At 39.1% G+C, this 18,686-nt stretch overlaps 1 protein-coding gene across 2 annotated transcripts in view; it reads right to left on the reverse strand.

Annotated features, from left to right (window-relative positions):
• LOC126262935 (titin) overlaps nucleotides 1-18,686 on the reverse strand; it is a 110,565-nt gene that overhangs the window by 39,534 nt on the left and 52,345 nt on the right. For both annotated transcript variants that reach the window (XM_049959869.1, XM_049959870.1), the window contains one exon: nucleotides 5,924-6,010. In XM_049959869.1, the coding sequence (XP_049815826.1) occupies nucleotides 5,924-6,010 (87 nt within the window). The remainder of the gene's footprint in view (nucleotides 1-5,923; nucleotides 6,011-18,686) is intronic.

Consider the following 18,686-nt stretch of genomic DNA (forward strand, 5'->3'; position numbering starts at 1 on the left):
TATATAAACTGCTAATACAGCCATGAAGTGCTCTACTTCAAGCACCAACAGTGGCTTGCTGATTATGTACATAGACACAGGTGTGAGGGTTCCAACAAATGTAGACGTGAGGGTTGCAACTGGATGCACATTTCCCACTCCCCCTGGGAACACAGTGTCATTTCACTCTAGCAATTCAGTTACCACACTTCACCACTACAACACTATCATAAATATGTACCATTCACATGCATTTTCACATAATAGTGTACCAACAAGCGAACAGGTTATCAATAAATATTGTTTGGCAAATATTGGCTTCTGCAAATGGCAAATTATTCTCATGGGTAACTCAGTGTTACATCACACTAAATACAGCTTGTCTGATAAATTTTGTTAATGTATACAATAAACACACAATTTCTTTGTCTATTGCCCTGCTGGCCAATGGTCAAAAGAAATTTACTAGGGTCAACTAAAAAGTAGTGGCAACACTGCTGTAACATGAAGGACGTGTGTCAAATGGTGTGCACACTGGCTACGAAGTACTGCTGTGGGCAGCAATGGCTGTGTTCGAGTCAGTTGCAGTGTTTACTGTCCAAATGAGAGGCCAATTCAAGCATCCTTACAGTATATTTAGGAAACATGAACAATGTGTGTGGACCAAGACTGAAGCAGCATGCGATCAGAGTGCACAACATTTTCAGAATGGAATGTAACAATAAGTACACACACACTCACGCAAAAGCAGAGTGTGGTTTCAGTTGTCTGAGACTGCAGACGTTTTGTGCAAGTTGTGTTTGCGCATGCATGGCTGTGTAAAACATGCAGTTGCCTCGTGTTAATTTAAATGCAGCAGCTTCGTAATATAAAGCAACTACAAATAGTCAAAACATGCCGTAGCTGCCTGCAAGTACTGATAAGACCGGTGCCATACGTCACACTTCAGGAAGATAACCAGACGCTGGCTGGGCGCGGCAGGAAGTAGCGCAGTGGCTGTGTTCACTTAGCCGCTGCAGCTATGTAAGGCGGGTGACCTTTAACGGGACATAGCCGCTGCACGAGCCGCCGCGGGGATCGCGCTATAGTTCTAACTAAGTGCGATCCGCACTATTGCTCCGTTTCCGGTGCCAGCATTGCGGTTTATCAGGGCACTACTTCCTGCCGCGCCCAGCCAGCGTCTGGTTATCTTCCTGAAGTGTGACGTATGGCGCCGGTCTTATCAGTACTTGCAGGCAGCTACGGCACGTTTTGACTATTTGTAGTTGCTTTATATTACGAAGCTGCTGCATTTAAATTAACACGAGGCAACTGCATGTTTTACACAGCCATGCAGCGTTCTTATTGATTAATAATGATTATAATCATATGTTTCTCTACTTCTGCAAGAGTTCCGACTCCTGGGGAGGTGGTTATTATTTCTTTTATTAGTTTATTATTTCATATGTACTTCTACACATTGATCTTGCCAAAAGCCGAGAAGCGATTCTTCTTGGTGTTTTAGCTCACTGGGGCACTCTGGGATGCTCTCTGGGCCTGTGTGTGTGTGTGTGTGTGTGTGTGTGTGTGTGTGTGTGTGTGTGTGTGTGTCTACTGCTGACAAAGGCCTTAATGGCTGAAAGCTATAATTGTGTGAACCTTTTTGTTGTGCCTATCGCGAATCGGCATCTCCGCTATATGGTAAGTAGCAACTTTCCTTCTCTGGTATTGTTAGATTGCATCCTGGATTTTCCACCATTTGAATTCAACATTTTCTGGAATTGCACAAGGCATGTGGTGATGCAGCATTGTCATGTCATACAGTGGCAAGATGGGTCAAGTGTTTCTGGACGGCAGGGATGTCACTCAATATTGGCCTCATTAGGGACGACCCACCACCGCCCCCAAACAATATGATAACCCAGCTCCTCCTCTTCCTCTTGGATGTGGATTGCCGATGGAATATGTGAGAGTTAGCTTCAGAGGTTTAGCTTTGTGTCACAAAACAGAGCTCCTTATTTTCACGATATTCTTGGGTTCCGCAAACTGCAGCGCATTGGGTAGCACAAGCAATAACTGAGGTGGAAAAGTGACATCATCATACAACTGCAGAGGAATTGTTCAACCACTACCCCATGGATGGTAAAGGCTTCCTTGGGAGGTTTTTCACTAAGGACAAACCATGATTACCACAACAACCCAATGACTGGAAAAGCCACAGAATGTGTACTGTGAAGCAGCTGGTATCAAAGTGAAGGTTACTGTGGCTTACGATATCCATGGGTTAATCCTGCATCACAATGTACCACAGGGGCAGATAGTCACTGAAGCCTACTGCTGCAATTTCTTGTGGTCACCCTGCACTGAGAAGAAAGGAACGGCACCTTCTGGTACTGCACTCCATCATCCTTTGTGCACAATATTACACAACAAATCCCTTGCTAGTACTCCTGAATCTGTAGGAGTGGTAGATATTGGAACACTCACCAAATTCATCTGATATGAGCCCGTGGATTATGACCTGTTTGCCAAAATGAAAGAACCTCTTTGTGGCACGCACTACAATACAAGAGAAGACATCATCGACGCCATGGGGCACTCCTTGCAAGAGACTGACAGGGATGAACATGCTGACAGTGTAACAACACCTTCCCACTGCGTGGGTGGAAGTGATCAAGATGCAGAGCAATTATATTCCGGGCATGTAATATGGCGAATATCTGTCAAAAACCTGATATGAATTATAACAGTGTTGCCACTACTTTTTATCTAAACCATGTATTTTTTAAACAACTAGTTGATTATGAGCCAAAGATGAGAATGAACTTATTTCTCTTACTTCCTTTTTCTGAACCACAGTTTTTATGGTAAGTTGGTCTCTTCAACAATTTTTATAGTTTAGGTGCCACAGCGATTGATATAAATCTTACAGCTGATACTTCTGTGCTGAACGGTAAGTTACACATTGCTACCTGATCAATACAATACGAATTCCTTATGTTTAATTACATTACAGTTCAATCAATTCGCTACTGTGTGTGTGTGTGTGTGTGTGTGTGTGTGTGTGTGTGTGTGTGTGTGCGCGCGCGCGTGTGAACCAGTAATTGTTTTGTCATTGTATTTTGACTTGTGACACTGAATTCACGCAGCTAAAGAAGACAAACAGTACTTTCTGAATATAGTCAACACAAACATACAATTTGTGAACAAAGTTATCAGTGAAATGAGTCAAAACTCCATGTGCTCTTCACAAAGTAGCCTAAGACATACTGAAAACAGAACAGAAAATATAGATCTATAATCGAATATATCACCATGTAACTTACGATTACTCTTATCTGCAAATTTGTAACCATGTGTGCATCAACATTTCTGAAGAGAATGAGATTTTCACTCTGCAGCTGATGTGTGTGCTGATATGAAACTTTCTGGCAGATTAAAACTGTGTTCCGGACCAAGACTCGAACTCGGGACCTTTGCCTTTCGCGGGCAAGTGCTCTACCATCCGAGTTACCCAAGCATGACTCACGCCCCAGCCTCACTGCTTTACTTCCGCCAGTACCTTGTCTCCTACCTTCCAAACTTCACAGAAGCTCTCCTGCGAACCTTGCAGAACTAGCACTCCTGGAAGAAAGGAAATTGTGGAGACTGACGGAAGTAAAGCTGTGAGGACGGGCGTGAGTCGTGCTTGGGTAGCTCAGATGGTAGAGCACTTGCCCACGAAAGGCGAAGGTCCCAAGTTCGAGTCTCGGCCCGGCATACAGCTTTAATCTGCCAGAAAGTAACATTTATAAAGTTTTAAGCACTTAGTAATTAACTTATTTACTCAGGCTCTACTGAAATGCTGTGAAAACTTGGGACTGTTGCAAATACTTCGAAATCAACAAATACTGCAGCCAACCACTTCCCTCATTTTACTATCTATTATGAATGAATAAGGAAATAGAAAATGTGATTCACTGCAATATTAATAGATTTCCAGCAATCAAAGAAGGACGACTAAATGAGAGAGAGAGAGAGAGAGAGAGAGAGAGAGAGAGAGAGAGAGAGACCGCATGAGAAGTTATTTCATAGTTTCAAGCAGTTGCTGTAATATACCCTTCGTTTATTTTTGTTTATGTTTATTATTCTCTTTATTTATAAACTAAGAAAATGCCTTTTATTGTCTATATTATTATTATTTTTTTATTATTACAGATAATTACAAAAAAGGAAGGAATAGACACTTTGGAATTAGTCCCTTGGTATATTCATAAATACATCTTTGGCCTCAATGTATTTTACACGTGCCATAATTAGGGGCAGGAAAAAATCATTTCAGTGCTTTTTTGCTAATATCAGTGCTAATCTGATAGCAGTATTTTGCGCTATTTTTAAAAAATTTCGGTTATTTCTTGTTGATATCGGTGCTACTTTTGCCAAATTTGATGCTTTTTTGAAAAACCCACAGTTTTTTGCCAAATTTGGTGTAATTTTTTCAGTGATTTCACTGCTACATTTTACCAATTTTACTGTTATTCTTTTAACGATTTCCCCCTTTTCCCCCAGATTTTGCTGTTTACTCCAGTTTTTCTGCAGATGTTGCCGATTTCTGTCTTTTTGGCAAATTCACTTTCTTTTATAATTTCAGTGTCATTTTTCCAAATTTTGGTGCTATTTTTGACATAACATCACAGTTACATGGGAAACCAAGTGTCAGTTTCAGATTAAATAGGAAGTTCAGTCTTCATGCAATATGAAGTGAAAATGCAGTTTCAATGTTAAATAACTATCAGTTATTATTGGTGAACTGCAATCCTCAGATTTATAACATTTTCATCGGGGAAAAATGACAAATTTTGGGATAATTCAGAAAAAATGTAGACTGTGTCATTTCTCCACAAATTCGCAATTTCGGTTAATTGTTTTCGTGACAATTTTCTGTGCCCAACTATTACACATGTTAGGTATTAAATTATCTTTTCAGGTGAATTTTTAGTTTCTTTCTATCTACATATATTTCACCATGTTTTGCTAATATCTCTGGTGGGATGTAACAATATTGACAATTTTAATTAACCAATACACTGAACCAAATTTATCATACTACGGTATAAGATACTGGTGCTCCATCTGGAAGCAAATAATTGTAATTGTTGTGCGAAGAATTGTAATCACAATGACTGGAAGCGGGAGAAGAGAGATCAGCATAACAGTCCTGATAAAGCAGACACCATGTGCCATGCCATCTATACAGATCAATATAGCGTACTGGAAGTCCTTGCCGTTTGTTATCAGTATTTTGTATAGAATCTAAGACTTCGTACCTTCCTATAATTTCCAAAAGGATAAATTATGTGACACCATCAGACTTGGCCCAGTCAGCCACCCTTTGACTTACACAAAAACACAAATAGGTTTTTAAACTGACTTCTGTGATAATTTATCAGGGAAGATAAAAAGGCAAGAGGGTCCGCAAGTGACTCAGTCCAGCAGTTCACTTATCTTCCAAGTGCACCCTCTACCCGAGGCAGGATTAACCGTTCTAATCAATAGTAATACAATTTTCGTTTGACATTTAATGTTCTAAGCCAAAGAGATAAATTACATGAATATTTGATGGGACAATTCCAGAGAATTTAAGTATGCATGAGTATTAATAGACTGAATATAATCTGATGTGAATTCCACAGAAGTTTTAACTCCTCAACCTATAAAGGCAATTTTAAACCAAAACTGAAAACAATTTTCTTGTCTCTCATTTAATTACCAACCTTTTTCCACTTTCACTTTACTGTAAAATGACACTAGGGTTATATTGTAACGCTTAACTTTTATGTTGTAAATTTAGAAACAAGGATATTTGTTTAGGATAAGTATGAAATGGACAAATAGTAATACAAAAAAATTCCTTAGAACAAAAGTAATGGTAAGATAAACTAAGCAACAGTATGATCTATGAGGAGAAAGAAATCATGGTACTCACATTCCTAGGAGATCTGTTCTAGTAGATTTCAGTATTTGTATGTAAATACATTTACTGACTAATTTTTTGGAGAATTTTGTCATCAAACTGAAACAACAGAAAAGAAATCATCAGCATAGTAAGCATTACCAAGGTTTTATAGTGACTTAACAGCAGCTATCAGCTTGGTCTGCAGCATTCAAATATCTAAAGAAAGATGAACAAAACGTCTAGTATATCAAGCAAAAACCCAGTACAATCTGGCCATATCGTGGTATCTACTGTTTCATTGGTGTTAACTGCTATGGTGCCCTCTAATCATTCCTGACTACTACTGCTGTATGTTGGGGAGAGAAAAAAAACACTGTTTACCGTTAGCACAGATACTATACAAAGACAGTTAAGCACAACAAACATGGCATGGAAAGTCAGGATAATGTCTTTTCTACTTCAATATTCAAATCACAAGCAAAATGAAGACAATACATACAAAATATGTGTTGTGTTGTTAGATGTCCATCACTGCACAACGAAATTCTCGTTCCAGAAAATAGACATTAGACAGCATCTTTGGGACAAATTTTGAATGTTAAAAGCACAACTCATTTACTCCAGAAGGAATTTCCACTCTGCAGTGGAGTGTGCACCGATTTGAAGCTTTGTGTCAGATTAAAACTGCATACTGCACCAGGACTCTAACCTGGGACTTTTGCCTTTTATGAACACATGTTCTACGACTGAGCTTTCCAAACAGAAGTGAAGTCCTGCCTCTGTCAGTACCTTGTCTCCAACTGTTCTGCTAACTGCGCACTCTTTATGTTTGCATAGTTCAGTTGGTAGACCACTTGCCCCAACACGCAAAATTAGCAGTATGACACTGCTCACTTAAATGTGTGACCAAAGTAGCTCTAACTGAAATAGTCTAGTAACAGCAGGTTCATCATCTAATTACTAATATATCTCAGAATGCTCATGCTTGCTGCACTGATTCATCTGTGATCTTTTGAGATTACTTATGTGTGCTATCAGACAATTTTTCCACAGCAAGCCAAATTTTCTTTCTTTTTTTATTCATTCATTTTTATTCATAATATCATCTAGATTGTTTCATGCAATATTGTTGTGGGCAGCAGCAGCACCACCACCACCACCACCACCACCACCACCACCACCAAACTGCTGACTCTGCTTAGGTCTAAGTTTTATTTAAACTGACACTGAACATTGTTTCAAGAATTCTACGCTTTACTCTGATGATAACATTTCAAGTGGAGGAATACACTGAGTGGTCTAGACAGCTTTACTTCCAAAATACTCACAGAATTGCAGACTCATCCAGGAAATATATTTTGTTTATTAATATCACACACTAAGTTATTTTAGTTGCTTTACAGATTTCACATGTTAACCCAATCAGGTGATATATGGTATAATTAAAAGAGCAGTTTCATGAAGATAACAATGATTGACAAAATTGTGAAAGTAGTTCCGGTAGTCAAAATTTCTTACAAAAATTTGCAATTAAAACTTGTTACTAGGCCAAAATATGGAACAAAAAAAGAGCGATTAATGGTTTTGCATCACATCAATTTCAATGTTGTTATAAATTCAGCTGGAAAAGACTGAGAAAGTACTTCCCTTGCTGGGAGAAAAAAAAATCTTGCAATGAGGTAAGTTATAAGAAAAATTAGAAAACTTATGTGAGGAAGATTGTACATGGTTACAAATGCCCTTCCTCGCAAGTGAGGTCAATATCTTAGCAAATTTATTACCTTGCATAGCAAGAAATATAATAATTTGTGGTGAGAACTGAAAAGTGAAAGAAAATTATAAGTCATGACGACGATGGTGGCCAACATTACACTTTGTGAATGATTATAAATTGAAAGGAGATACAGGAATCACATGGAGAAATCAAGCCTGGCTATCTGAATTTCAATTTATTTCTATTGTTATCACCTGAACAATGACCTGAAATTTCACACTTAACTAAGAGTTTGTGTGTGTGTTTACTACGTGGAAAAAATATTCAAACAAAGCACACAGATACCTACATAACCAACTTCATCAGTCCACTCCCAGCAGTTATTTATCTATTCTTACTATTTAAGAACAGTTAAACTACCTTGAAACAACATTTGTTAAATCCACGACCATGGATTCTTTCATTCATTTACTAACATATTTCTGTATAATTAAAATTGGGGTTATTTAACATATACAGCCAAGTAGGCTTGTTCTTTAGTGAGGCAGGAATAATTCCCTCACACAAAATTACAACAGCAGGAAAGCTGGGATTAATTATCAAATGAAAGACATTCAACACAATGAGAACAAATTTTCTACCTTTATCTAACTGGCTCAACACTAGCTTACAAGCTAAAATTGGGCAACTATAACCTCCCTCCTGCAGCACCTGCATTTTCTTCTGATCCCATGACAAATATGGTAGTTCCTGTAACTGTATACCTTCAAATTCATCCCAACTTTAACATGCTCAGTTGTGTAGTGGTAAACGAATGTTTTCATACTTCAGTTCATGTACTCTGCATTTGAGGAGAAGTGGTGTAGAATTCAACTACTACCCAAAAGCCACTCAAGGCTTGCCTGAGTGGAATATTAAAACGGGTATTCAGTCCAAGTTGGTGTAATTTCCTTGCACAAAATCGCAAACTATATATTCTTCACTTCCAAAAATCATACTGTTCCTCCTGTAAATAAAGTTTACAGCATGGAAAGCAATTAACCCATTACAGTTCTGCACCATAACCCGTAACTGAGAAAAACCAAAAAATAAATTGAAATGTGATAAATGTGGCAGTTAATACATCTTCTTGGTAACACAGCACAGCTACAATTATTTGTTTTAAGTGAATCAACAATGGCTGGCTGTAAAACAAATCAGAGTGCACCTACTGAGAAGAACAATGAATTTTTCTGTGTGCCGAAAATTTTTACGTAGCCTTAGGAATTACAAAATATGCCTAGCTTCCTAAAAATAATTAGTGCAGACCTGTGAGGGAATACATTTGTAAAATGGAATCATCAACCCACCAATCATTCCTTGATATCAAGAGATGTAATAATTTACACAAGTAACCAACGTGTTCATTAGTTCCAGCAAATGATTAACTTTTAAGAGTACATCTGTAAAATATTGCATCATCTATCAATAAACTATTTCCTAAATACAAAAGTGCGATACTTTATTTTTGGCCCATTTTTTGTATTCCTTGTGATGCACAAGAAACCTGCCAAGCATGTCCCACACTCCTAAATTTGTTGCTACATGCAAAATGTACAAATGCTTGTTTGATCTAATGCAGTACACCTGTTACCTGTTATCTCCACTAATAGTTGGGGGGAGGGCGTGGGGGGTGGGGGGAAGAAAGAGTTGTATCTCAGAATGTCAAAATAGATGAGGCTTACAAATGTTTGCAAGTTGATTCACAAGAAAATAAACTACTATCACAGCATTTCTGTAATTTTGGGATGTGTTGGTACGTGCTTAAAATGACAGAAATTAATCTTCCTGCACACCATCTCTGCATTACAAACTGAAGTTCTACATTGTGCTACTGAAAATCAGGTATTTTAGGGCAAAGTGCTCACAGTGAACAAATACAATTTAACTCCATGTACCAAAGAATATCCAAGATGATCCATGTTAATGGCTGCACATAGTAAGTCCATTTAAGGTGGAACTGAAGCATTTTGTGGAACACAGGAAAAAAAAGGAAAGAAGTACCTTTTAGGAGCTTCAACAATGGGATAGGCCTACTATGACAAAAAGTGCACTTCAGGAAATCTTTCTAACAGAAACACAAAGCAAATTTTTAAGCAATGTGCGTGATGGTACAGTAAATTTAATGTTCTATGGATAAAATAATTTGAATCAATTAGGTCATTCTGCTTTGTAGTGTATATGCTGTTTCTATCCACACACCATCAATTATGATCCTGCTCTTTTAATAGGACAAGAGCAACAATAATACATACTTGAAATGGTTAACAACAAAGTGCAATACACAAACCACCTTTTTTTTAATTTGTACGTCTCACTAATGTTGCGATATACGAGGGCAGTTCAATAAGTAATGCAACACATTTTTTTTCTCGGCCAATTTTGGTTGAAAAAACCGGAAATTTCTTGTGGAATATTTTCAAACATTCCCGCTTCGTCTCGTATAGTTTCATTGACTTCCGACAGGTGGCAGCGCTGTACGGAGCCGTTAAAATGGCGTCTGTAACGGATGTGCGTTGCAAACAACGGGCAGTGATCGAGTTTCTTTTGGCGGAAAACCAGGGCATCTCAGATATTCATAGGCGCTTCCAGAATGTCTACGGTGATCTGGCAGTGGACAAAAGCACGGTGAGTCGTTGGGCAAAGCGTGTGTCATCATCGCCGCAAGGTCAAGCAAGACTGATCTCCCGCGTGCGGGCCGGCCGTGCACAGCTGTGACTCCTGCAATGGCGGAGCGTGCGAACACACTCGTTCGAGATGATCGACGGATCACCATCAAACAACTCAGTGCTCAACTTGACATCTCTGTTGGTAGTGCTGTCACAATTGTTCACCAGTTGGGATATTCAAAGGTTTGTTCCCGCTGGGTCCCTTGTTGTCTAACCGAACACCATAAAGAGCAAAGGAGAACCATCTGTGCGGAATTGCTTGCTCGTCATGTGGCTGAGGGTGACAATTTCTTGTCAAAGATTGTTACAGGCGATGAAACATGGGTTCATCACTTCGAACCTGAAACAAACGGCAATCAATGGAGTGGCGCCACACCCACTCCCCTACCAAGAAAAAGTTTAAAGCCATACCCTCAGCCGGTAAAGTCATGGTTACAGTCTTCTGGGACGCTGAAGGGGTTATTCTGTTCGATGTCCTTCCCCATGGTCAAACAATCAACTCTGAAGTGTATTGAAGAAACGACTTCAGCGTGTTCGTAGGCACAAAAATCTGAACTAACTTCTCCTTCTTCATGACAACGCAAGACCTCACACAAGTCTTCGCACCCGAGAGGAGCTCACAAAACTTCAGTGGACTGTTCTTCCTCATGCACCCTACAGCCCCGATCTCGCACCGTCGGATTTCCATATGTTTGGCCCAATGAAGGACGCAATCCGTGGGAGGCACTACGCGGATGATGAAGAAGTTATTGATGCAGTACGACGTTGGCTCCGACATCGACCAGTGGAATGGTATCGTGCAGGCATACAGGCCCTCATTTCAAGGTGGCGTAAGGCCGTAGCATTGAATGGAGATTACGTTGAAAAATAGTGTTGTGTAGCTAAAAGATTGGGGAATAACCTGGTATATTTCAATGCTGAATAAAACAACCCCTGTTTCAGAAAAAAAAATGTGTTGCATTACTTATTGAACTGCCCTCGTAAATACGTTGTCAACAGTGTAAACTATGGGAGAAGGAAAGGTAACAACTGATTGTATAGTTGGGGTATTGTGAAGTCAAATACTGACAAAACAAATGCCGTGTACTAAAGACCAAGAGTTTGAGCTAATTCACAAGAAATTTGTCTACAGGAAAAAATCAACTGAAAGGAAGTTTAGACGCAAAGCTTTTTTATGTTCTTTGGCTGGGGCCTGTTACTATGGAGGAGGCTGAAAATTTTTAGAATGCCTTACTTCTAAAAAACAAATGAAATCTATTTGTTTGACAGTTACTTTATATTGTTTTGCGAGCTGATTGCTCTGTAGTTATCACCAATATGGAAAGGATAGAACTACTCACCATATAGAGGCGGCACAGAGCTGCAGACAGGCACAATGAAAATTAATGCCAAAATATTAAAGCTTTCATACTGACTCCTCCTTCCACAGTAGAAACACACACACACAAAGGCTCTAACAACCTGGGACAGTGGCCACATGCACGTGAGTGGTTCTCTTTTGTGTGTGTGTGTGTGTGTGTTTCCTGCTGCAGAAGGAGGACTGTCTAAAAGCTTTATATTTTAGCCGTCCTTTTCATTGTTGCTATCAGATTCGTGGCCTCCTCTAAACAGTGTGTCACAATCTGCACTTCCCGTATTGTTATTCCAACCTTGAATTTCCATAGTTTATTAAATACACAGATCTGCGACAAAAATTGTTTCAAATTTACTAAGTGATTTTTATAGTGTTTTCAATGCTGATTTCAGGAAAAAAAAGTGAAAAAATTCCATCACGTACAGTTATTTCACAAACAGCTTGGCTAGTTTTAGCTTTTTTCAATATTTCAGCACTCTAGTGAGTTTGAATTTTGGTTTTTAGGATCTTCATAAACTTATTTAGCCATTTTTATACTAGATATACGTAAAATAAAGAGTAATTAGGAGAAATCAGCAGTATTTCCATGTCAGTGCCTGTCTGTGTGTGTGTGTGTGTGTGTGTGTGTGTGGGGGGGGGGGGGGGGGGGAGTGACTAGGGCCTCCCATCGCGTACACCATTCGCCAGGTGCAGGTCTTTTGATTTGACACCACTGCAGCGACTTGCGCGTCTAATCACCAAGCAGTGAACTTCTGCTACTGTCCTTCAGTTCACAGTACCTCTTCACTCTGTGCTGTTCACGTGTTGTTACTAGTGCTTTAAAGTAGTGACTGTTTTCTTGTGTTGTGAAGTTGTTTTATGGACAGTGGCTACCAGAGGATGTATAAACTCACCAGATTGTTTCTGCTACATTTATGGTAGCTATACCATTAAAAAGCAACAAAGAAACACTTCTGATTTTGTTGAAAAAGTATAATTCGCCTATTTTGGTATAAAGTTAGGCAATCAAGATAAGCCTTGGGCCCCACACAAAGTTTGTTCAGTGTGTGTTGAAGAACTGAGGCAATGGTTTCAATGTAAAAAGCAGTCCTTACGTTTTGGATTACCAATGGTTTGGAGGGAGCTCAAAAATCATAGTGATGACTGCTATTTTTGTTCTTGCAACGTATGAGGTTTCAATGTGAAAAACAAAAAGTATATTTCTTAACCTGACATTCAATCAGCCATTCACTCTGTTCCTCATGGACCTGAAGTACCAATACCCTCTCCTCCAGATTCTTTGGACGATATAGCCATTGGCTCAGCAAGGTTATAGTGAAGAAGACAGATTGCTTCGATCTTGGCACAACCAATCCCATTCCTTTCTCACAATCTGAACTGAACAATTTAGTTAGAGACCTAAGCCTTTCTCAAGAACCGGCAAAGATTTAAGGATCTAGATTGAAAGATAAACATATGTTGGCTCCGGATACATCCTTTTCTTGGTATCGATCGAGGAAAAAGGAGTTTGTATCACTCTTCTCTCCAGAAGGGGACCTGGTGTTTTGCAGCAATGTTCCTGGATTTACGGCACATTTCAAAATAGAACACGCTCCTGAAGAGTAGTTGGACACTAAGTTCACTTAAAAGAATGTTACGAAGACCTTGAACTGGTTTTAAGCAAACTCTGCTATTCAGACCACAAATTGACCCCATGTGGTGATTTAAAAGTGATTTCAATGCTGCGTGGTCAACAGAGTGGCTACACAAAGTTCCCTTGCTTTCTCTGTGAATGGGACAGTAGAGACAGAATGCAACACTACATAAAAAAAGCTTGGCCCTTGATAAAAACCTTACAGGCAGGGGTTAAAAATGTTGAGAGGAAAAGCCTTTTGGATCCCAAAAAGGTGTTACTTCCACGACTTCACATTAAGTTGGGGCTGATGAAGCAATTTGTTAAGGCATTGCCAAAAGAAGGGGAGTGTTTCAGATATCTTTGTGGACAGTTTCCTGGTTTATCCAAGGCAAAGCTAAAGGAAGGAATCTTTTGTCAGACCAGACATTAAAAACTAATGACAGATGCCAACTTTGTGGACAAAATGGAAATAAAAGAAAAGGCAGCATGGACATCTTTTTAATTAGTTGTTACCGGTTTCCTAGGAAACAAAAGAGATCCAAATTACAAGACAATCATAGCAGACATGATCGATAACTTTAAGAAGCTGTGCTGTAACATGAGCATTAAAGTTCATTTTCTCCACTCACATCTTGACTACTTCCCTGCAAACCTTGGTGACGTAAGTGAACAGCAGGACGACAGATTCCACCAAAACATCAAAGAAATGGAAAGAAGATATCAAGGAAGATGAAACGTCAACATGATAGCGGACTACTGCTGGATGATAAAAAGAGATGATCCTCAACGAGTCCACAGCCAGAAAAGCATTAGAAGCTTCAACAGAAAGTGAAAGCGTTATTACAAGGACTTATGAGCTTGAAGAGAAATGGAAGTGTACTGGAAATGTAGTTTAGGACATGATTTATAAATAAAATTTTATAACGTTGGAAAAAATGTGATAAATTGCTTAAATTTTGTTATTTTACCCTAAAAATACTCCCTTTCTGTGAGAAAAGCTGATGTGATAGGAAAAAAATTAATTGTATTTTTGAAATCAGCACTAGTACATAAAAGTCGGTTATCAAATTTCAAACAACTTCCAAAAAATATTTTTTTGCAGACCTGTGTTACCATCATTTACAGATCTTGTCTTGTGTGTACTGAAAAAGAAATTTAACTAGATAATATTTCTGGGCTGTAATTTTTTTATGATTGATTTGTCATTAATACCTTAACAATATGAAAATTGTCTTATAAATGCATTTGGCAAAGAAGCATCATCTAAGGCAAAAATTTATAAATGGTACGGCAAATTCAAGAGGGATCGGTTTGATCTTAGCCATTAATTTAATGAAGGATGCTCAAGACCTGCTGTTACTGACAGAAATATTGTTACTGTTCAAGCAATGCTTGAAGACACATCTCATAAACTTATTCAGATTGGGGGGGGGGGGGGGGGGGGGAGAACCACACAGGTATTAGCCCACTGCTGCCTGCTCCAAAACTGAATATTACGTGGTGTATCTCTCTGCCAGCCAGAACCCTCAAAGATTAATAGTAGCCCCCTTTAATAGTTCTTTATTAAACACTTCTTCTAGAATTAATGAGCCATATATTTGTGTATTTTGGCCTCCAATGCTTCCCAATGGCATTTTCAGTCCCTATCTACAATCATTGTGATGGTTAAAACAGGTTCTGGTCCAACGAATGTAATCATCGCTCGTGGCCTGGCCAGCCTATCACTACCAATAATCTGTGAGTGACCAGGGACCCACACTATGTTTACTCTATTGCTTTCCCCTACACTTACAAGGGGTTCATGGCATTCTAAAACAATCTCTGATCTTGTTGTAATCCTTGTGGCACCTATGCACATTCTCCACACTCTGATAGCACATAGTTTTCAAATGTAATACAAAGGCCAGCTTTCATAGAGACACTGTCCTCTAGTCTTAGCTGTGCCCTATATACAGCAGCTCCAGCACCTGTATCTGAGCCGGCCGGAGTGGCCGAGCGGTTCTAGGCGCTACAGTCTGGAACCGTGCGACCGCTACAGTCGCAGGTTTGAATCCTGCCTCGGGCATGGATGTGTGTAATGTCCTAGGGGATTGATGACCTCAGAAGTTAAGTCCCATAGTGCTCAGAGCCATTTGAACCTGTATCTGTATTCACGCAATTAGTGCCCACCACCACAGCGCAGTGGTAGCGTTACCATCTCCCACGCAAAGGGGCCCGGGTTCGATTCCAAGCAGGGGACTGGGTATTGTGTGTGTCCTTCAATCACCAATTTCATCATCATTGACACACAAGTGGCCAAAGTGGCGTCAACTAAAAAGACTTGTAATATAGCAGCCAAACCCCAAAGGGGATATCCCGGACAATAAATGCCATACGATCATTTCATTTCCCCACCAGTAAACCAGACTGTCTCCCAAATGGTATCACAGTCATTCCTCCACTGCTTCCTATTTCCAGCACGGTCTCGATTCCAGTAGTGGATGTGTGACAATCCCATCTATTACGGCTAAGCAGGACAGTCTCTGCCTCTTCTCAAGCTCATTTGCAGCTTCCTGCTGTACTTCATTTCACCATACCATATACCCATAAATTATCATAGGTTTTATTAAAGGTCTTATTATTCAGTACACACACTTAGGATTAGAGCTCAGTTCCCGCAGGCCCTGCTAGTGCACATAAGAGCCCTTTCACCTTGGAACAATTAATTCTTTATGTGAGGGACCCACTTCAGTTGCAACACATTCAGGGTGTATTGTGTCATTGTTTTCCAGGTACTTGCAAATTTGCCAAATATTAGTATGACCAAATTGTCTGCATATGCTTGACAAAAGTAATCTCTAGTTCCACACAGCAGTGGGGAGGAAATCTATCTTTGCAGCACTTCTGGTGGTGTTGATCACCACTTCTCATTCATCATGGTGGCTTTCACATTTTATTTACCCAGCATAGTCTTCATCCACCTTAATGTCATACTTTTCTGCATCTTTAACCACTGATTCAAATGTTGTATTGCGAAGGTCTGCGAAACAACCATGCAGAGAGCAATTTTCAGAGTGTGTGGCGCTTTATCCATTTCTCAATGATTTGGTGAAGTAATGTTTTGAACTATTTGCCTGTTTGATGACTGTGATGGTTTTCATGTAGAGGAACCTCAATTAACCTCCTTTCCCTAACGAACACATTAACTGGTTTTTCTACGGTTTTTAAAAGAAATTATGACAGACTGATCTGTCTCATAAAATGGCCCATACTGCTATTACATCATCAGAGGACAGATACATTGTTACTTTTGATTGGTACACAAACTGAAAGTTCACGAAACAAACCCAATAGGAAAAATAATTGTAAGTAAAGCAACAAAATCTATCTCAATGTGAATAATTCTCACCACACTCAGTGCTTACAGGTTTCGTTTATACACCCTGCCGCAGCTACACGACTCCCTCACTGCTGCAGACAATTAATATATGTATCATCTCATGATGATTGGTTTGTGGGGCACTCAACTGCAGGGTCATCAGTGCCCATGCAAAGTCCCAATTTTTACACAGTCCAATTTTTTTTACACCAATCTTGACATTATCACGAATGATGATGATGATGATGATGATGATGATGACACCACAAAAACCCAGTCCCTGGGCAGAGAAAATCCCCAAAATGGCCGGGAATCGAACCTGGGCCCCCCTGATCCATAGGCAACAACACTAGCTACTAGACCACGAGCTCGAACTAACATCTCATAATGAAAATCGCTAAGCTGTTCGAAACCAGAAAAATTTTTTTTTGAAGAACGAAAGGTGGCTGGTTGCAATGATTTCCAAAAACCTTTAAATAATTTTTCATCATGGCACAGCATTTTGTCTCAGAGCAAAACTAAAAACTGAGTAACTTGATGTCCTAAAGTTCAATACCATTGACCCTTCCCACCATATAGCTGTGTCTTAACATCTTGCAATTTCTTGTTTTCAAAAATTAAGGACAAAATTCAAGGAGTCAGTTTTTGTCATCAGATGACACAGGCTGGGGTAACTTTTTTGTCACCACACAATGCAGCTGAATATAATAAAAAAAAAAAAACACATTTCTATAGTGCCTCAAAAAGAGTGGCATAATTGCTTCAAGGACTGGTTTCAGTAAATGCAAAAATACATTTACATTAAAGAGAAATATTCTGAAAAGCAGTAAAATCATTTTTATTTAAAAAACCTTGCTTACGTATCTAAAAATTTTCAGTGTTGCCTTCGTATATGTAGTGTCTATACTGCAATTGTTTCAAATTTTGTTAGCAAACTACAGGCCTTTTCTGAAACTGTCTTTGAAAATATGACTTCTCAATAATTAAAATAAACTGCAATAACTTAAACAGATACAGTAGAAGCACTCATATCTATAACAAGGACTATGGCACAGTATTAGCTTTAGTCATAAGGAACTGTCATTTTGAAATCGTGATACTTAATGACAACATTCTAGAAACCAGAATTTCCTAAAATTTCACTATCAGGAGGGTACCAGACGAAACATTAAATAATTTAATACAATAACCAAATAATTACTATGGGGCACAACACACAAAAGACACAAAGCTTACCCTCTATACTATTACAAATAGTCCTGTCACGACTACACGCAGACTACCAAACTTCTGTTATAAATTCTAGTTCCTTCCTTCTGAAGTCTTCATTTATGCAGGTTACAGACGTCTGTCTGGCATAATCAGTACAAAAACACTTTTGAGAACTTATGCATGTGGCAACATTTCAAAATCTGACTAAGTTCAAAATCTAATTAATTTAGTAGAGGACCTTCTATACTGAAGACAGTTCCACATACATCATGTTACTTAACAGTGCATTTCCAATTCCCACTTCTACTAGCTCATCATACTGTGAATTGGATGCACCATGCATCACAGATAATGTGATACCTCTTAGTTTCAAATGGAAAAGAAATTAATGATCCCAGTCACAAGGAAGGAGGAGACATTTGCTCTCCTACCTTTGCTGTAGTTGATTTTTATGGCCTTGCGTTCTTCAGTTATTTCACTTCCAAAACACTCCACAGCCGATGCCTTCAAGTTATTGATTTTGAATTTAACATATTTTCTTTCAATGTTGCCCGTGTGCTTGTTCCTTCCTTTTATACAACTGATTTAACTGTTTTTCCTCAATCTGCATCATCCTTTCTCCCAACCAGATTATTGTCATTTGTACGTCTCTCAAAACTTTCCTCTGATGCTACAAGCATCGCAATGAATGAGGTGGCACAGTGGTTAAAATATTGAACAGGGCTTCAAATTCCCATCCAGCAATCGAAATTTAGATTTCTCCTAATTTTGTAAATCACTGAAAAGGAAACTATGAATTTCCCCCCTCCTCCTCCAATCCAAACTCATGTGC

Source organism: Schistocerca nitens, chromosome 6, assembly GCF_023898315.1.
Source record: "Schistocerca nitens isolate TAMUIC-IGC-003100 chromosome 6, iqSchNite1.1, whole genome shotgun sequence".
Lineage (NCBI taxonomy): Eukaryota > Metazoa > Arthropoda > Insecta > Orthoptera > Acrididae > Schistocerca > Schistocerca nitens.